This window comes from Natrix helvetica (genome assembly GCF_964273705.1).
Source record: "Natrix helvetica genome assembly, chromosome: 1".
Lineage (NCBI taxonomy): Eukaryota > Metazoa > Chordata > Lepidosauria > Squamata > Natricidae > Natrix > Natrix helvetica.
Window position 1 is genome coordinate 160,471,753 of NC_138548.1, and position 21,153 is coordinate 160,492,905.

At 41.7% G+C, this 21,153-nt stretch overlaps 1 protein-coding gene across 2 annotated transcripts in view; it reads right to left on the reverse strand.

Annotated features, from left to right (window-relative positions):
- The window catches only part of TTC21B (tetratricopeptide repeat domain 21B), a 58,486-nt gene that overhangs the window by 8,271 nt on the left and 29,062 nt on the right, over positions 1–21,153 (reverse strand). For both annotated transcript variants that reach the window (XR_014173713.1, XM_081934714.1), the window contains exons 14-25: positions 19,809–20,027; positions 15,016–15,254; positions 14,383–14,455; positions 12,092–12,202; positions 10,781–10,919; positions 9,795–9,901; positions 8,532–8,720; positions 8,315–8,425; positions 5,429–5,510; positions 3,610–3,760; positions 2,353–2,514; positions 1,378–1,573 (exon numbers count right to left, since the gene is read on the reverse strand). Coding sequence is in view for 1 of the 2 variants with exons in the window: in XM_081934714.1 (XP_081790840.1) it covers positions 1,378–1,573; positions 2,353–2,514; positions 3,610–3,760; positions 5,429–5,510; positions 8,315–8,425; positions 8,532–8,720; positions 9,795–9,901; positions 10,781–10,919; positions 12,092–12,202; positions 14,383–14,455; positions 15,016–15,254; positions 19,809–20,027 (1,779 nt within the window). In the remaining variant the exon portion in view is untranslated. The remainder of the gene's footprint in view (positions 1–1,377; positions 1,574–2,352; positions 2,515–3,609; positions 3,761–5,428; positions 5,511–8,314; positions 8,426–8,531; positions 8,721–9,794; positions 9,902–10,780; positions 10,920–12,091; positions 12,203–14,382; positions 14,456–15,015; positions 15,255–19,808; positions 20,028–21,153) is intronic.

Consider the following 21,153-nt stretch of genomic DNA (forward strand, 5'->3'; position numbering starts at 1 on the left):
AGGTTCACATTAAATTCCTTAGAAAAACCACAAGAGATGAAATTCTGGGTGTACAGAGGGGGCAAGCATTGACATATCATGATATGGAGATAACCATTCTGAAGCAGATCCCTAAGAAGATTAGAGAAAAAAGAAAAAATTATTCGCAATTAGCGAATAAATTATACCAGAAAGGGGTGTGGTTTAGATGGTTGATGCCTGAAGGTATGCTGATATTCTGGGAGGAGACAAGAATCAGAATTAATTCACCCATAGAGGCGCAGGCCTTTATGGAAAAAAATAAAACACTCCTAGAGAAACCACCAGACACTACAACGGACACGCAGGACACGGGAGGGGCCAGAGCTCTGCCAGTGGAGGGAGATGGGGCAATAGCAAGAAGACTCAGATCACAGAAATAAATATGAAAATCATATTATTATAAATTGACCGAAAGTGAAAATGGAATTATATTTGGATTTTATATTGTAATGTTTAATTTGATTGAATTTAATAATAGAACTAATATGCTGATTATAATCAATTATATACTAATGCATTATATATAAATGTACGCTATGGGTATGGAGGGAGGGGGGCCTCACACACTTTGCAACTGCCAAAATTTGTATACCTGTCCATTTACCCTTTTCCCTATAAATTTTGAAAAACCAATAAAATTTTATTATAAAAAAAAAAAAAAAAAAAAAAAAGAATGATTTATATCCTACTAGCCGATAACCTGCCGTTGCCCAGGTATTTATTTATAGGGGGAAAATGTCAGGACTAAACGTAATTTCTAATGTTGGATTTTTCCCCTTACCTGAGGGAGCCCCCTTGTAGAGTACTGTGAAGCCATTACCATGGCAATTCCACTGCGCTGCACAGTAAAAGCCATTTTACGGCAGTACAGTAGAAGCCATTTTAAGGCACAACAGGCTGCATCTTTACAGAACACACATCCTGAGGGGTGTTACAGGTGTCTTACCCCCACAATATATTTTCCAGAGACTAAGTAAGTGATCTGTGTACCAGGTTTGGTTGAAATTGCTCAAGACGTTCCAGAGTTATTGTTAAACATACACACACACAGCCATGTATGTATGTATGTATGTATGTATGTATGTATGTAAGTATGTAGAGAGAGAGAGGGGGAGATATTTTCTTAGACTCCCTCTATCCACATCCCATCACAAAGTGCACTTTTTCATATTAAACACTAGATCAGGGATGTAAAACTCGCCGCATCACGCTGCCGTCATGTGACGTTTGGCAACGGTTTTCCCATTCACAGAGCTGGAGTGGGCGTGGCCTGTGTGTGATGCATCTGGCCCATGGGCCGCCAGTTTAACATCCCTGCTCTAGATGTTTTCAACTGAACAAATGTTTTCAACTTACCTCATTAGTAACAATTTCTGTAAAGGCCTGTAGTGCTCGTTCAACATTTGATTTTTGTTTCGTGGCCATTAAACAGTAATTTTCCATGATGCCAAGCTGAACGTGACCTTGAGCAGTCTGAGGCTTCAATTCTTTTAGGAGTTTTTCTGCTGTTCTCACAGCCAGCTGGACTGATTCTTGCTTTTCTGTAGAACTACTAGATGCGAGAAAAAACATCAAGGTTATATTTTAGAACGCATTAGCAGTAGGCGGGAACGACACATTCTTGCATGTAATCAAGATATAAATGCAAAAAAAGTATTTAAGAGCACTTTTCAGTTTAATGCATAGAGAGAGGTGATGCCTCTTTATGTAACAATGCACCACAATGCTCATATTGTATCGGTCCCTTGACTCTTAAGCCCTCTTTTGAGAATTCAGTGAAAATTGGTCTCGGAAGAATTTGGTTTATGGATGTTAACGTCAACACTCCATCAGATACCATTCCACCCATAACACAAATCCACTCTGTCAAGGACAACGCTACAACAGGCATCTCTAGTTCCATAATGTACTTTTTTTTCTTTTTGTTCTTTGAATGTCTGAAGATGGATTTCAATCTTTCTTGCTGAGCGTGGAAAAAGCAAAAAAAAAATTTGACAAAAAATGTCAACAACTGTACAATTAGAGAAATTATTTTCCCATTTTATTGAATTAGCTAGATAAGCTTTGAAGCCTTTTAGACGTCTTCAGTGTAAGGTCAGGCTGAAGTAGAAATCACCGTTTGAAAATTTAACCCACAAACAATTTTTTTTCAGCATCAGGTACTTCTTATTAACACTGTCATCTAACAATCCACAGGATAAATTGTCCTAAATTTACTGCTTCATCCTACACAGTTTGCACCCAAAAACAAACTGGATTCTTCCAAACATGACTGATTGAATTCATTGAACAGGATACCATCTAAAAGTAGTAGGAGTCGCCATCACTTACTCTATGTCACCATCCAGATGTTCAAATACCTCACCTCCAATTGTTTCATTGTCAGGGTTTAAGCAAATTTCAATCATATTGTACACTGCATTTTGTCCCCAGTCATTATCCTTTCTTGCTTTGTTAAAATGTCGAAGGGCATCATTTGGTTCACCAGTGTACCTAGCAAAAGAATTAAATTTACTACCTTGTGTGGAAAGAATTTAAAAGAAAAGAAAAAAATATTATTGTAGTTACAGTGTTTACATTTTGCAACTTCAGGCTTGAGAAAACATGAAGTTCATATTTCATTATGATTCCACAGAGGGAAAAGATAAGATAATGATAAATACGGATGCAGCTACTAGAGAAAATTAAATGCCATTTTGGTTAATGTCTCATTTAGTTCCCAGAAATTAAAAAAATAGTATGTTCAAACATAAGAGAAGACAAGAACATATTTGTAGCTAAATGAAAAATAGTCTGGGGCACCAGACTAATAAAGCATAATGCAGTAAGATTACAATTGCTGCTAAGGGAGCTATCTTTACACACAAACTCAAGTCAGCTTTACACCAGGTTCATTTTTTAAAATCACACTTAGCAAATTAATTAGCTTATCTGTGTAAAGCATCTGGCATCCAATCTCCCTTTCAAATATGAAAATAGAGTAAAAGTGCTAATTCTGGGACTGATAGGTAATCCTTTACAGGAGAAACGTAATCTCTTTTACATCGTGTTGTTAACGCCAAGAATCATCATCAAATAAAACTTTAAATGTATGGGTAAGCCACTTGCATACATTTACACACTTATCTTCTATTAAAGTATATATTCAATTAGCATTTGAATATAGCACATCACCGTTTAGCGCTCCCTTGATCTGAAAAAGCATGGCAATATTTTCAACCTTTTTTACTAACCTAATAAGAGTAGCAGGATGTGTTCCTCTATATTATATATATAACTATACTGCAGAGGGATACATTCTGCTACTGTATGTATAAACACAGAGTGGCTGAGTTTATCCAACACATTAAGCTTCAATTAAAAGAGCCACATAAACACCTAAGACAAGAGGTTATAGAGGAATAGCAGCTTGTAGCTCAAGGACATTGGAGGTAGAGAAGAAGAAAATGCAAAAAAGGCATACTTTGCTAGGCATCAAGAATCAATCATGGTGCATACATGACACAGATATATTAAATGAACTCACTTGTCTAACATTTCATAAAGGCAAATTTCTTTTATTTTTAGAACTTTTCTAGCCATACCTACCACAAATACAATCCTTTGCAATAATGAAAACCTGAATCAAGTTTTGTCCTCGGAGAATGTTTCTCGGCCATTGCAAGGAATCTTGGAACTTCCTCTAATTTTCCAGCTCTTCTTAACAGATCAATTAAACGAGAGAGTGTAGTATAATTGTCTAAGCATATGATAATAATGAAGAGTAATTGATTATTAATATATGTTTAGATTACACAAAGCAACGGCCATTTTTTAAAGACATGCATATGCATATACAAACACACACATACACACAGAGAACAAACCACAACACCAAAGAAAATTTATAAGAAAGCCAACACTGAAATCATAGATTCTTCACTCTATAAACTTGCAGGAGAATTAAACCCGTGGGCCAGATGCGTCTCGCGCAGGCCACACCCACCCCAACTCAGCGAATGGAAAAAAAATTGTGAAACGTCACGTGACGGCAATGTGACACTGTGAGTTTGACACCCGTGCTGTAAAGAAACAAACTTGCAATTATAGTCCTTGCCTCCTCCATTACATTCACACTTCTTTAATTTTGCCACAGAGGAAGGGCAGGTAGGGAGAGAAGATGAGACAATAGCTAAGCCTGGCCTATGCAGCTGAGAACTCTTAACAGCTGAAAACAACAGAATTATAGGCACCAAGTTGTTCATCTGTACTCTGTGCCTTTGTACTGCAGGAACCACCTGAATAAGGCTCAAAATATCCGCAGCCTGCTTGTTATGTATCGAACAATACCCACATCATTTCCAATCTACAAATATTCAGTGTATCTCTCTTTTTTAAAAAAATATATGAACAGTTATTTTTTTAAAAAAATGTTTCTCAAAATACACCTTTTAGCTTCTTATTCCCAATCACATTAAGGATTTCAAGAATTCATGGAAATCCAGATTGCCTGCTCCAAATGGCAAAAAGATATTTCCTACAAAAGTCACCAAATATATTCTCCTTTCTCCCATCTTGTCCCCTGCCTCTGGAAACTCTTGCTGGGAGCACCCTTGATTCAGGCAAATATCTGACACTTCTCATGCAGATGGTGAAAGCTATTGCTACAATAATTGTGCCTGCTTGCAGAGTGTCTGAATGTTCTTTGCTAAATTAACCCTAACATTTGAATAGGACATAGCCTACTTCCTATTCTGACTGGAACTCTGTTTTCCTGAGTAAAACAAATACAGGTGCTTTAAACAATAAAGCCCACGGAGGCCAGAAAAAACAGAATTATTGTATAATTTAGCTCTGCAAATTATATAAATATATTCTCCATTCATCTACTTTTTTTCCAAAAAGTCCTTTACGGTTTAGAAAACATTTTCTCATCTGATCCTGAATGTGGTAAATTGTCATATCACACTTCTATGGAATATTTCATTTCTAATCATTTGTGGAAACAAATTGATTCTTTCAGCCCTTTATCAAGATTTGGGTGATTTTGAACAAGTGTTTTTCCAGTGAGACTAGTCTATCAGGGCGACCTAGTCTACCCAAATATGGGACTGAGCATACTTCCACTCCATCTCATATTTGGGCAAACCAGGTTGCCCTGAGAGACCAGTCTCACTGAAAAAACACTTAATCTCCCCCCTGATACAGCTGAGAGCCAGGAGAGCCCGTGGCCTAGAGCTTAATACATCTGCCTAATATGCAAGCGGCCAGGGTTCGAATCCCAGAAGGGCATGGCTAGCTGATAAGAGCTAAACAATTTGAAAAAGTTATACTAGTCTCCCTTTAAATTTAACCCTTTAAATTTAACACAAAAAAGTTTTTGAACGAGGCATGTAATAAAAGAACAACAAAAGGCTTCAATGCTTACCAGGATGGCGATCCAAAAGCTGCTGGAAATGAAACACAGCCTGCTCGTAGTCCTGTTTCTTGAACATCAGATCAGCCATCATCTACAAGGATTAAAGCAGCCAGGCTCGCCGATCAGAAAGTAGCATGGCCTGCTCTACACTGAACTAATCTTGCAAACACCATCCTTTGGCAACAGTGAGTAAAAATCCAATTGGGCCGGATATTTCACCTAGGCAAATGCTAGTGCTGTAAGGGAAAGTACCATACTTTTCAGAGTATAAGACGCACCAAGGTTTTGAAGAGGCAAATTAAAAAAAAAAGTTTTTGCACTCTGCAGACCTCCGCCAAATAGCCCCTTTTTCACAAAAACGGGCCCGTTTTTTGTCCAAAAAGGGCATGCATAGCCTTTAGGAGGCTTATAGAGTGTTCCTGGGGTCTTGGGGGGGGGGGGGCACAATTGAGCAAAAACCAGCCAGTTTTTCACTCATTTCTGCCCTCCTCAGCCCCCAGGAGCTCTCTGAAAGCTTCCATAAGGGTATGCACAGCCATTTTGGTGAAGGGAGCGGGGTTTCAGGAGGCAAAAAATGCTGTACTCAGTGTATAAGACACACCTAGATTTTTAGCCTCTTTTTTGAGGGAAAAAGATGCGTTTTATACTCCAAAAAATTTGGTAAATTACTCACTTTGAAGAAGGATCAAATTTAAATGAGGCCAATGCTGCATTTTACCATACGCCAGAGGAAAGAAGATAGCATCCTTTTCCCATCAATGAATCCCATTAAAAATGACACACACACACCAGCAATGATATAATGGAATCTATTTGAAAATCTCATAGCAATGGAGGAAAGTTTCGTCTTTCATTCATTTGGTTTATTTAATTAATTACACTTCTATAGCTGTCCATCTCAATAAATGACCCTGCGAGGCCTACATCATAAAACGATTAAAACAATACAGAATAAATATGTGTTGTGACCCAGCAGGATCTGTTGCAGCTGCTGAGCGACTCAGATAGCGACGAACACTATGAGTCGGCTATGGAGGAGGTGGAGGACCCTGGGCAGGGTTCAGACGCAGAGCAGGGACCAGAGAGGCTGGTTGGCCACCAGGAGGCGCCTGAGGCATGGAGCAGTGGGGAGGATCGGAGGGAGTTTGTCCCTGACGCAAGATTAAGAAGGGCGGAGAAACGAAGGCAACAGCTGCTCCGGAGACAAGCTCCTAAGAGATAATCAAGCTCAGGTGGTTGTGGCGTGGCCCCTCCCAAGAGCGTATATAAGAAGGGACTTTGGGAGGAGGCTTTTTGCAGGACACAACCATTCATTGTAATCTGGAGAACTCTTTGTCTTATCTGCCTTGTGTTTCCGTTTGTATCGAGCTGGAGAAGCTCTTGTCTGTATCTGTTGGAGTCTGGGTTGCTGCCAACATCTTGTCTGTGAGTCGTGTTTGGGCTTTCAGCCAACAAGATTACAGGACTGTCAATAAAGTGTGGCAAACAGCTAAGCCTGTGTTGGCATTCATTACCGGACGGAGGGGGGTCAGAACAAATATGTATGGTTGCTGAGTAAAACTACTGCCATATAGCCAAAAAAAATTGGGTCCTTAACACACTTGGAGCCCCAGGCCAAAGCACCTAACCAGGTCTTCATGGCCTTACAAATGCAAGTAGGGTCAGGGTCATCCTGATCTCTGAAAGGAGAATATTGCAGAAGGCAGGGCTATGAAAGAGAAAGCCTGTCTCTTAATCCCTGCTAGCTAACATACCTTGGTTGATAGATCTGTAACATATCCATTGTCCAACTTGCTGGACCGAACTGCATGAATAGAACAACTGTGAGAAGAGAGTTCCTCAGATAACTCAGTCCCAAGCTGTGAAAGGTTTTAAAGGTGACCACTAGTATTGTGAATTGCACCTGGAAACGCACTGGCAATCAATGCAGCTCATGAAGTAGTTGTATTACGTGTGACAAATATCTGGAGTCATTCACGACCTGTGCAGCACATTTGCACTAGTTGAAGGTTCTGAATATTTTTCAAGGACAGCCCCCAATAGAGTACATTACAGTAATCCAGGCAAGAAGTTATGAGGGTGTAAGTGACTGAGCAGAAAGGACTATTTGCTAGCTAATTGTATATTAAATCTTCGTATATCTTACGTGTCAAAATATTTTTAACATTTTCAGTACCAGCTTTGAATTGCCAGCTCTCCTCTTCTGCTTACACATCCTAGCTTCTCACTGCTTTAACCCTTTTTCTTTCTAAAATGCTCTCACATATTCTACTGCATACCCTATGATCCATGATTTCATTTCCATTGACCAAAAGACAAATTCCAACTTTCTCTTGGACAGAAATGCTGGTAAATTCAAAATGGCATGCCCTTTGACACCTGCAATGCTAAATGAAATGAAATTGGGGCCACTGATAGATCAGTCCTTGTCCCAAGCAATTACATGGCTTTCCAGCCCAGAAGATAATTTGCTAATTGTTGTGGTAAGGTTGTTGTGGAACTACTTCTAGACAGAACAGGCCTATGGTCGCCTACTTTCCATATAGCATAAAGGACTAACTTGTAATTAGTGATTGTATTCTTGATCTATAATTGTAAAATAAATTAGAAGTAGATTGTGGATACACATAAGTTCATTCATTCCACTAAAAGTCTGCTTAGCATTTATTTTTCACTGATTGCTACAGAATTTTGGGGAACAGGAAGGTGGAAAAGACAGTGGCATTACATTTTAAAATGATTTTAAAACTCTTAATTTAGATTCCATTTTAACTACTATTTGTATCGGTGGTCTGTCACTTTGAATATGTCTGACTGCAGATTAGCCGCTGTGTTGGTAACCATGCAAAAAAGGTTTACATGCTCCTTTAAAAAAAAAAAATCATTCTAACTCACCGTAGTGGCTGCTGCATTGTCTTGATCATTTTTTAGCAAGGCAGCACACTGGTACTGGCACGCATCCACTTCATCTAGCGCAAGATATAGACGGGCAAGTTCCAGCATCACCTGAGAATCAAAGACAGAGCCTTACTATTTTTTCCAAACACGACCACCTCCAAGCCTTTTCAACCAAACCTGAGGAAAAAGTGCCTCAGCTTGGAACTCGGCTCACCTTGTTGTCGGTCTCACAATGTGCAAGAGCTTCTTTGTAAAATGTAATGGCTTTCTCGTAGTTCCGCTGGGTTGCCGAATGCTTTGCTATCTCTGCACAAATTTCGGCCGCCAGTTGCTTCTGCAAAGGAACAGCATCTGGCTGCTCAATCTGAATCCGCTTCAGTACTTTGGCTTGCATCTCCCGAGCCTGATGGAAAAGCCCCCCCAAAACCCCCAGCTTTTCAGTAAGGAGATCATGAATAAGGATGTTGGGAGATAATTCTGAAGAGCTCTGAGGGTTTCTGTAACTTAAGCTTGTACCCATTTGTGTTTTGATAGATTTGAGACCAGCAATTGTATTGTTAGTCTAGTGATGTCTGTGACTTTGTACTGCTCTCAAAGGTTTCAAGAAGGGACCTTTCTAAGCTTCTCCTCCAGATGCCAAGGATGGATCTTTGAACCTCAGGCATGCAAAGGACATTTGCTGCTGAGTCTTAGCTCACACACGAGGGCAAAGTGACATGGAGTAGAACAGTCCACAAACAGTTGCTGTAATGGGCCAACATTGAAATGGCACTCGGGAGACCCACATCCTACTCAGCCAAGCCTGCCAAGCATCTCTCTTCTGACTCCCATTCCACATCCCCAAAACCTAGAGAGACAATAGGGTATTGATCGACACCTTCGATGTACAATCTGCATTTCCATCAGCAACCCACCCTTCCAATCACCTTAAGATTCTTCCCAAATTGTGACTTAACTGGAATCACAATATATTGAAAAATGAGTTGTCCAATTTTCCATCCAATTTTGGTGGCTTATTAAACAACTACAGTAAACCACTGAGAGTCTTCACACCAGAGATGGGCAGTCCAGATCGGGCAAACCGGTAGTAGCGGTGGCAGGAGGCTCCGCCCACCCACTCGGACACTTCTGCACATGTGCAGTAGCATTGTGCGCACAAGCGCACAGGAGCGAACTGGTAGTAAAAAATTTGGAAACCCACCATTGCTTCGCATCTTTATAAAAGGCTTTTTTAAAAACTACATTTACAAAAGTAAAAATCCTCCTTAAGACTGCTCCGTAAAAGAGGCAGGGGAAAGAGATTGAAAATCCATTCTCTCCTCTAGGAACATCATTATGGCCATCCCCAAAGCATACAATATATTGAAGTTTGAAACAGAAAGAAAGAAAAACAAAAACTCAGATCACCATTAGGGAAAAAACAACCCCAAGGTCATTTCAATGATATATGCTTTAGCTGATTAAGGGGTTTCTTTACTTGTTGCAATGAAAAAACCGCATCCTCCGTTCTCTCCATTTTGCTGTAAATCTTTGCAAGAAGAACCAGGTAATGGATATCTTCCATCAGAGAAGACAAATCATTGACTGTCGGAATACAAGGAGATGGAATTGAGAGACATGTATACTACAGAGGGAGCGTTACAGTGAAAATAAGGTATTAAGGAAATTTAGGCAAGAGTTAGGAAAAATATAGCCCTAAATAGCTCATTTAATTTGATTAAAAATGGGGTAACTGAGGTGGCATGGCAGAGGAAATTGTCAAAATCCCCATAGTTATTACCATACTTTTTGGAGTATAAGATGCACCCCCCTTAAAAGAGGGTGGAAATGTCAGTGCGTCTTATACACCGAATACAGCCATTTTTGGCTAAATCCCACTCCACAGATCCCATTTTCACAAAAAATGAGCCTGTTTTTCACAGAAACGGGATGCACAAGAGGGTTTCGGGAGGCCTGCAGTGTGCTCCTGGGGGCTGGGGAGGGCAAAAACGGGATGCATGGGAGGTTCGGGAGACTAAAAACGGGCCCATTTTTCACAAAAAAAGGGATGCGCAGAGGGTTTGGGAGGCCCGCAGAGCGCCCTTGGGGGCTGGGGAGGGCAAAAACTATTTTTTTTCTTATTTTCCTCTTTGAAATCTTGGTTCATCTTATACTCTGGTGTGTCTTATAGTCCAAAAAATACAGTAGTTCTGTGAAACAGAAGGATCTGTTCCGTGAATAGTCCTTCTGGAGGCTTCCCAGGTTGGAGAAGAAAAACTAGCCACAATGCTCCTCTTTTCTCTCCAACATCTGCTGAAAGTTATTTTTTTAAAAAAATCTACTTAGCTGGTAACTACAAAGTGCTTACATAAAATAGACGATTGAAGCAAGCGGATTGGTCAAATTCAAAATGCTTAAATAAGTCCTGGAAATGTTTGCCTATCCCACGTATACAAATCTGAAGCAAAGGGGAGAAGGCCTTACCAGGTTCGTGATCTAAAGCTTGCCGAAGGACTTTTTCTGCTTTGTCATGTTGGCTCAATTTTAGCAGCAGCTCAGCCAAGTCGTAACGGAGGATGTTCTGCTGTCCAGTTTTCACAGCAGCTTCGTAATAACTGATGGCCTAAAAACCAAAGATTCCCTCTGAAAGTACAGTATGTAAGTGAAATTTCCAATGCATTTTTACAGAAGAGTGCTAATGCCTTTTCAAAATGTCTTAGATGCTTAAGGAATAACGTTAGAGACATTCGGCTTTTCAATGCATTCTTATTTTTTTCCAATTATAATTCAAGGCAATATGCAATAATAATACAATCATTATTAAAAAAAATAGGTATGTATATGCAGAAAGTGAGGGCTTACAAGAAGATGCAAATGTTTTCATGTGAATTAGATCAGTAACATAAAGCCCTCTCAGTATTGCAAAAGTACAACTACAATACAACTACCAGCATTTGTTATCATTGGCCGAGTAACTGGCTGGCTGGCTGGGTTCCTGGGAGTTGCAGTTCCTCTGGATGAAGCAAGCATTATGAACTTCACCATGATTACAACCTTAAACTCCCCAACTAAGGATTTAAGGTTTTCGTGCACTCTACACCAATCTTGAACAATGCAACTGGGGAAAAAGGATCTGTGCTTGGTAGCATCCCAGTTTTCCATGTTAGGGAATCTGCTTACTTTGCAATTTTAAAAGTTCCTGGTGCTTGTGAAAAATATACCAGTTAGTATTTCTGTATCTTCTTCATATTTTTTTTTCTTTTAACGACCCTATAATCCAGTGATGGGATTCAAAAAAAATTACTACTGGTTCTGTGGGCGTGCTTGGTGGGCATGGTGTGGTTTGGTGGGTGTGGCAGGGGAAGGATACTGTAAAATTTCCATTCTCCTCCCCACTCCAGGGGAAGGATACTGCAAAATCCTCATTTCCTCCCCATCAGCTGGGACTCAGGAGGCAGAGAATAGATGGGGTCAGGGCCAGCCAGAGGCGGTATTTACCGGTTCTCCGAATTACTCAAAATTTCCACTACCAGTTCTCCAGAACTGGTGAGAACCTGCTGAATACCACCTCTGCTGTAATCCCTTGCTTCGGGATGGATTTGGGGTGACTGAGTGGAGCTGAGCGTTTACTAGCTGGATGCCCTTTCTGATGCCTACGTGGAATTTGGAGTAGATATTTTCTCTTTGTGCCCTGACAGAGAAACATCTGTTGCTGCCTAGGATTGAACCTTCTGAGAGGGAGACAAGCATCTTCACCTCTAGGCCACCATGCCGCTTATGTTCTTCATACTGTACCTTTGAATAATTGTGTGTCTTGACGAGAGCATTCCCAATTTTACGAGCCAAGGCTCCATCTCTAGGATTTTTCTTTAAAGACTGTTCATAAGCCTCTATGGCTTCTTCAGGCTAGAATTGCAACAGATAAACAATGAAGATTATGTATGATTGGACTTACAATACAACACAACACAATTGCACAAAATTGCTATCAAACTCATTAGTCCACTCATTCCTGAAATATTTTTTCAAGAGAATCAAAAGCTCATAAGCAACACATAATAAAATGATTCATTCATATAGGGCAGCGATGGCGAATCTTTTTTGGCTCATGTGCCATAAGTGGGGGGAGCGCAGGGGGGTCGTGTGCAGGTGTGCCGCACCCATAATGCAATGCGGGAAACCAGTGCACATGCGCGCACTACAGGCGCTCCCCCCCATTTTTACATGCTTTTTTCGCCCTCCCTAGGCTCCAGAGACTTTATAGGAGCCTGGGGAGGGTGAAAACAGCCTCCCCTGCCCCCCCCCAGACGCCCTCCGGAGGCGTCAGGGAAGCCTCTGGACAGTCCCTGAAGCCTTCGGAGTGCTCAAAACGATCCTCTGAGCAAACCGGAAGTTCCGGTTTGCTCGGATGGTCGTTTTAAGCGTTCCGAAAGCTTCAGGGACCGTCCGGAAGCTTCCCTGACGCCTTCGGAGCGCTCAAAACGACCCTCCGAGCAAACCAGAAGTCACTTCCGGTATGCTCAGAGGATCGTTTTGAGTGCTCCGAAAGCTTCAGGGACTGTCCGGAGGCTTCCCTGACGCCTCCGGAGGGTGTCCGGGGGGAGGGCAGGCTGTTTTTGCCCTCCCCAGGCTCCTGGAGCCTGGGGAGGGCGAAAAATGGCTTTTAAAAAGGGTGAACTCGGCTGGCCAGCGCGCGCATACAAGCTGGCCAGCTGACAGGGCAGCGCCTCGCGTGCCCTGACAAATGGCTCCGCATGCCACCTGTGGCACGCGTGCCATAGGTTCGCCATCACTGATATAGGGCATGTGTGACTCTCCAAATATTGATGAACTGCATCCTTGAGCATCTTCCATCTTTGGCTTTGCTGTCTGGGTTGCTGGGGGCTGAAGCAACATAAGGACCATCATTGATATGCCTTCCTCCCGCTTGGAAAACTCTTTAAGACAAGTAAGCCAAACACACACACACACACACACACGCAAATCCACATTGACATTCTGGCAAAAAGGAAGGCAAACGCACACAGATCATTTGAGAATATTTTTCAAGGACAATGCAGCTCAGAAAGCCAGGTATGACAAAACAATTCCACTTCAGAGCAATTCCCATTAATATATCTAAAAGATCCTGTGTTACTTTGATTAAAAAAGAGACAATTCAGACTTTAGAGCAGGGGTGTCAAACAAAAGGCCCATAGTCGGCTGCGGTCCACGATGTGGTTGAATCGTAGATGGGCTCCTGTGTCTCTTCATATCCAGATTTTGCGCACGCACTAAAAAGGCTTATGCTCTAAAGCAGGGGTGTCAAACTCAATTTCATTGAGTGCTGTGGTTGACTGCAGGGGTTGGGGGGTGGCCAACTAGGTGGGTGTGGCTGACCGGGGGCATGGCCAGCCTGACCCGCCTCACTGGATGTAGCCAGCTTGATGCGATTCCCCAAATTGCTGTCATGTTTCCTCTTCACACTGGGTAGACCGGGCCGAAGCCACGCTGGCCCGATGTTTACTCTTCACATTGGGTATGGGCCGAAATGACACAGGCTGTCCTGGAAAATGTAAGGAGCCAGCCTGTGTCATTTCGGCCACTTTCCTTGCTAGCTATTATGAACTCTATACTTGTGTCACTTGCAAAAAAGTAGCATCTTTTTACCTTTCTGGGGTTGTTTTGCTTTCTTACATATTAGATTTTGATCTTACATTTTTTCCAAAAATTATCAAACTATCCAATCTGGGCTTAAAGCAGCTGTCTCCAAAGAGATGCCCTCAGTACTGGGTCTCCACAGGGTTCGGAAGCATGTATGCATCACTTGTATTCTTCATTCTACCTCCCAAAGGGAGTGACTTTGCTTGGGAACAAGGTCTGATTGGGAATAGTTGGGGGAACTAAGATCAACTCATGTGTCCATGCCAACAGGGAGAACAAGAATCTCTTCACTTTCATGCAGATATTTAGTGCAGTGGTATTGTGACAGAGTAGATAATCTCTTCACTTTCATATTACAACATAATCCTCTCCTTTTTTTTTCTAAATTATCTGAATATCTAGCTTCATTCTAGCACTCTTAGCCTAACACTGGAGAAGCTTACCTCCTGGATATTCATGTATGCATCACCAAGGAGAAGAAAGGTGTGGGAACTTGGCATTTTTTCTACCAGGTCTCTACAAAGAACAATATGAAGCATTACGGCAAAAACTGCCAGAAACAGAAACTTACTGGTAGTTCAATAGAATACATTTTCTACAATCAAAAATCTCAAGGGTTGGTCTTTAAGAGTTAACCGGTAAATATTTGCTTCTTCCTTGGAAACTTCAATTTAGTAGGAATAAAGAATACTTGCCTTCTACAGAAAGAAAACTGGAATCAGTTGATATCCTAGAGATCTCATCTTTAATTAACATGCGTGAATCTGTGGGCAAGTACTTTTCTGAGATTACAGTAATTCAATGGAACACATTGAAATGGGATGAAAAGAACCTTAAAACATAATTCAGCCGGGGAGGATAAAGAGAAGTTTGGAAGTGTTCATCTCCAGTTTTGACTAATTATGTTAACCATACTTAATTGAATTAAGCAAATTCAAACCAAGTTTTAGATTCATGCATGAAGCTGGTCTCGTTTCACAAACCATACCATTAAAGTGGTTTCTTGGATATAAATTGATAATGCAATTTCTTTTTGGGGGGGGGGGGGGAAGGATGCGGGCAATATAAGGTCTTACCTGTAACAGCTTGCATACAGCTTCTTGTCTCTCCTGTATTTCAGATAGATCTGTGCCATCTTTTCTTTCGCTTCAACAAAATAAGTCTGATCTGGTGTTATGTTTCTGAACATAGTTAAAGCTGCTTCAACATCTCCTTGCATAAGAACTAAGTCTGCATTAGTAATCATGACTCTCAGTTCTTCAGATGTACCAGAAAATTCATTGATAGCATCTTGGAGGATTTTAATAGCTTCATGCTACAAACAAACAAACGTTTTGTCAAAATGCCAGCCATCACGTTCATGCAAAACTTCAGCTCTCAGATTAATTTCTTTCAGTTTGTCTGCCAATTTAGTTAGTTGCTAGCTAGTTAATTAGTTAGTTCATTCCTTCATTCCTTCTTTCATTTGATTCCTTCCTTCATCTCACACATGTGATTTTGGGCATCTTATAAAAGTTTGTCTGAATCTTGTACAGGATACTGTGGGAACATTTTTAAGGATCATAATTGGTTCACACACCAAATTAGTCAAAAGGTAATTTATCTCAATTTATACATTTAGTAATTTGAGTCATAGTGGTCATAGTTATTAATTACTGTAATCTAATTTTGATATTGACATTTATTTATTAAATTTCTACAGTGCCCATTTCACTTAAGTGACTCTGGATGGCTTACAGCGATGACTTGCTTTATTACTGATTTACATCGTTAAATGTTTAAGATTTGCAGATTTAAATAACTGTTATTTTGAATTTTATAGCAACTTTTTTTTCTTCATCATCCTCTTTTAAAGACCCCATAATCCCTTGCGAGGTGAAGTCTTGGGCACCTGAATGGAGCTGAGTGTTTGCTGGCCGGATGCCTTTCCTGTCACCAGTACAGAGTTTGTTTCAGCAGATATATTCTCATTGTGCCCAGAGGGAGAAATATCTGCCTCTACCTAGGATTGAACTCACAGCCTCCTGATTGTGAGGCGAGAGCTCCACTTCTAGGCCACCGCACCACTCCTTCTAACACATTTTATAATGCTAGAAAATCTTTCTTTCCCCCCCCCCCTTCTTTTTCTTTTGCCTTTTCTTTGACTATATTTGTAAAATTAATAAATTATTATAAAAAATAGAAAAACATTCATATGGAACATTGGCCAGATCTATTCCTCAAAGCTTTATGTTGCAACAAACCTAGGAGTAAGCTGTGTACCTGACAAGCCTATTTACCAATAGCCCTACTGAGATTGTGATAGAAAAAACACATTATCTTGTCCCACTCCTCTTATTATTTTCCCAGTCAACCTCTACAAACTATAGGGAGAAGCTTTGGAGCAGGTGATCTTCCCCACTTGAGTTGCCTCCCTGTACAATTTCTTCAACAGATTCTAAATTAGAAATCATGGAACTTTCAGAAGTAGAAAAGGCTAGTCTTCTAATTCATAGACCAGTAATGGCTAACCTTTTTGCCATCGCGTGCCAAAAGTGGGGGAGCACAGGGGGTTGTGTGCGCATGTGCCCACACCTATAATTCCATGCACCTGCTCCCAGCGCATGTGCACATGACATCCCCACGCTCCCCACACTTTGGCATGCGATGGCACAGTGGACTTGTTTTTTCTCTCCCCGGGCTCCAGTGTCTTTCTAGGAGCTTGGGGACGGCGAAAACGGCCTCCCTCCCCAAGGCCCGCTGGAGGCTGAAAATAGCCTGTTTCCCGACTTCTCGTGGGCCCAGAAGCCCCTAAAACTAGCTGGCCGGTGTGCACATGCACACCGGAGCTGAGCTCACGTGCTCACTGATATGGCTCTGCGTTCCACCTGTGTCACACGTGCCACAGGTTTGCCATCACGGTCATAGAGGGTAATCTTCAGCCTTGCTTTTTCTCTTTTATATATTTCAAGAATGTCAAATCAAAACGTACATAAGGATTCTTCAGAATACACACTGAAGAGCATTGTAATATATATCTTGGCAAAATCTCTAGCACGCCAGGAGAAGATCAGAATCAATCCATTACCATATTTTATTCAAAATTCCTGAAAATGCACCTTTCTCTAGGATAGAACCTGAGGTGATTAGTTTTTCAGACCATTCCACAGCATCTGCTGACAAAAAGTTTGCTATTATGTGGAAGGCAGTTTGAAAAACTTCCAAATAACCTTCTTTATTCCAACTGAAGAGAAGGTGAAAATCTTTTTTAAATGGATGCAGTCATGGGCAATTCAAGAATGCAGTCTATAGAGGTTTCTTAGATGGGTAGCCATTTTTTTTCTTTCTTTCTACTCACGGCCTTTCAATTTCAAACTTTTTCCCACCACAACGTTCTAAAAAGCACCTTGTGATTACTGACTTTCTTGTTAGCTATAAAGCTTCCAACAACATGAAGAAAGCTCACACGTCCTTAACTCAGAAAAGAATACGGAACTATCACTCCTAGCTTTCTCTTGGGCATTCTTTGCTCAAGTTCTGCAGATCCGGGTGGCTATTAAGGGTTAAAGAAACTACTTTCAAACCATACTGTATGAAATTGACATCTTTGAAATTGGAGGTTTACAGTAGCCTTCCCCTGGAGTGGGGAGAGAATGGAGATTTACAGACCCCTGCCACGGCCACTAAGCCACAGCTACTGAACTGGTAGTAAAAAAATGAATTTCACCACTGATGTGCATTCTGTTGGTCACTGCTATCAGGGTAATTGCAAATATTTCAAATGATTTTAAACTGTAAATGTAGTAACATCTCTCTTTAGTTCATAAAACCATGCTCGAATGTTAAATGTACGTGTCAGCTCCCTTGGATAAATCAGATAGGAAACATATTACTGTGTTTCCCTGAAAATAAGACCCTGTCTTATATTTTTTTGCCACCAAAAAAAGGCACCAGGTCTTATTTTCGGGGCATGTCATCCACTGACTAACCTCACTTGCACCCCCGGCCTCCTTTTCACTGTCAGAGGCCTTCAGGAATTTCTTCTTCTGCGGCTGGAAAGGCTTTCCTGAACGCCTCTGCAATCAATAACAGAGCTCCGGATTGATCCAGAGGCCTTCAGGAAAGCTTTGCCAGCCCTGCTGGCTGCAGAAGAAATGGGTCGGCAAAGCAGGTGTTGGGGTATGCGAGGCCTGTCTACAACTATCCAAAAGTAAGTAGTAGGACAGTATCCTCCCATCCCCACCCTAGCTTAATTTTTACCCATGCACCCTGGAGTGGGCTTATTTTGGAAGTAGGGCTTATATTGGGCACACGTGTAAAAATCAAGCTAGGACTTACTTTCAGGGTAGGTCGTATTTTCAGGGAAACAGGGTAGATGAGCTAAACCTATTTGATTGTAAGGTTACAATAACAGAAATGATGTCCCGGTGCTTGGAAGCCGTACGGATCTGGATGGATGACAACCGACTCAAACTCAACCCCTCCAAGACGGAGTGGCTGTGGCTTCCGGCCCCCCGGTTCAACCAGTTGCTTCCATCTCTGGACATCGGGGGCGAGCAACTGGTCCCCATGGAACGGGCGCACAATTTGGGCATCCTCCTAGATGCCCGGCTGTCCATGGATGACCATGTAACAGCCGTGGCAAGGGGGGCGTTCCACCAGGTTCGCCTGGTGTGCCAATTGCGCCCCTTATTGGACCGGGATGCCTTGCGCATAGTCACCCATGCGCTGGTGACGTCTCGCCTGGACTACTGCAATGCTCTCTACATGGGGCTTCCCTTGAGATGCACTCGGAGACTACAGTTGTTCCAGAATGCGGCCGCGCGGGTGATTATGGGGAGGACTAGGTACTCCCATGTAACACCTCTCCTGCGCGAGCTGCACTGGCTTCCTGTGGTCTATCGGGTGCATTTCAAGGTTCTGATTATGATCTTTAAAGTGCTCCATGGCACAGGACCTAGTTACTTGCGGGATCGCATCCTGCCCCATACATCCCTACGACCAATCCGCTCACACAGAGAGGGACTTCTCCGGGTGCCGTCCGCTAAACAGTGTCGGGGGGCGACACCCAGGAGCAGGGCCTTCTCTGTGATGGGCCCAGCCCTGTGGAATGACCTCCCCCTTGATATCAGGATTACTTCCGATCTCCGCTCCTTCCGTGTAAAGCTCAAGACCCACCTCTTTCAATTGTCTGGCCTGGCTCAACCGTAGTTTATCCTTTTCCTCCTGACAGTCCTTTTTAAATTGTATTATTATTTCGGGGTATTTTTAATGACTAATTTTTATTATTATTAATGTAATGTATTTTTAATTATTACCTCCTCCATGCATGTATGTATATGTATGTATACATGTGTATTTTTATTTTTATATGTATGTATGTATATTTTATTGTACGCCGCCCCGAGTCCCTTGTGGAGAGGGAGCGGCTAACAAATTAAATTTCTAATTTCTATTCTAGAATCTGGCAAATCTGAAGGTACAACTTCCTGCCGGCATTTTAACCATCTGATCAATTAAGGTGGGTCCCTCATCCCCCAAGGCAGCGGTGGGTTCCTGCCGATTCGGCCGAACTGGTATGGCGGCCTGGGTCACCTGGGTCACTGGAACCGGCAGTAACCCAGGCCTGGCATGCCCTCGAACTGGTTCCCCAGGCAGCGCTGTTGGCGCCACCATCTTGTTTTTCAGCTCTGCACATGCGCAGAACAATTTTAATTGCACTGCGCATGTACGCACAGCACACATCAAGTGCCCACGCGAAGCGCGCATATGAGCAAACCGGCAGTAGTGCCTGCCGGAACCCACCCCTGCCCCAAGGTCATCCATATGTTCCATGACAATTCATAATATTGCCATATCCTTTGATACACAAATAAATAAAAACAAATACCTGTTCACCATTCAAACGATGAGCCTCTACCAGTTCCAGGTAGAGAGACAGACGATCGCACCCATCAATTTCGATTGTTTTCGATTTAGAGGACGGTGTACTGGTTCTCATCCCTGGCAAATTCATTGCCATCTGCAAGGTTTTGATGGCTTCTGCTATCTCACCCATCTTTATCTGGGCTTGAGCTTTTACTAAGTGGTACACAGGATGATCCCTAATCTGGTAAAAAGTGATTTGAACAAATAATTGGCATCTGCATTCTCGACTGTCGTCGACGAATTTTCTTTTAAAAAAAAAAACACATTGAAAACCAACTATGTATGATGCAGATATTTAAGAATATTCTTTGAGCAATTATAGTGTCGCATAATTGCTAAGCTTTATAAAAGATTCCCAGGAGTTCTGCCTTCAAATTATACAAAGGGTGTTGGAATGTTTGAATATTTTGAAAATCAAAAGTACAGAGTACATTGAAAAGGAAAAACATACTATTAATTACTGTAAAACAAAAATCAGAATGATTTCTAAACGGTAGGCCAATTGTTATAGCCACTGCTGGAAAATAAAAATCTAAAGAACAATGGCCTTCAAATATTTAGGAATTACATTCCAATCCTCTGTAAGGCAGTAATCAATACAATTCTGCTATAAATTTCTGATGATCCTCCTGTAATAAGTATTGCAGCCTGTATTTATCAAAATTTAAAATCGACTGAAATTTTGAAATTTCTAATTCAAATTTGTAAGATCTATAGTATCAGCTCCTCTGTGTGTATCTGGTGCTTTGCTATACCTACAATCTGGGCTAGTTTCTGTTGTGGCCAGAATAAAGTTTTGTCAAACTCTGATCTGAAGTAATATTTATATGGGCAATTGTTCGCCTATTTGACACTATTGGATAGTTGTAAATCAGCAAGAAAAAGGGAACTGAATTCGATCTTAGAAGATACAGTCTACCTGTTCTGACCTAGGCTTCCCCAAACCACGAAGCAGACTCTTTGTCCTGACAGAAAACCCTTTTTATTAAGTTACTGTGAATTCCTCTCGTTCACATCCAGCAAAGTCTTTCAAGGGTGAATTTAGAGTCACAGACCTTATCTGGCTTGGAGAGCTGCCTTGGCAAGGAGCCTCTGAGAGTCATGAACCAATTAAGCGAACTAATTGTCTCCTGCAAACTCTACTCCCCTTTCGCTCCTCTTTTATTCCCTATGGGAGGGAATTTATTGTCCACCTGTGGCCTTAATCCCAAGTCAGCCCTTGTTCCTTAGCTGTTCCCTTTGTCTGGTAACTCTGCATATGCGCACACTGGGTACAGTCTCCAGCTGTTCGTCTGCCTCACTGATGT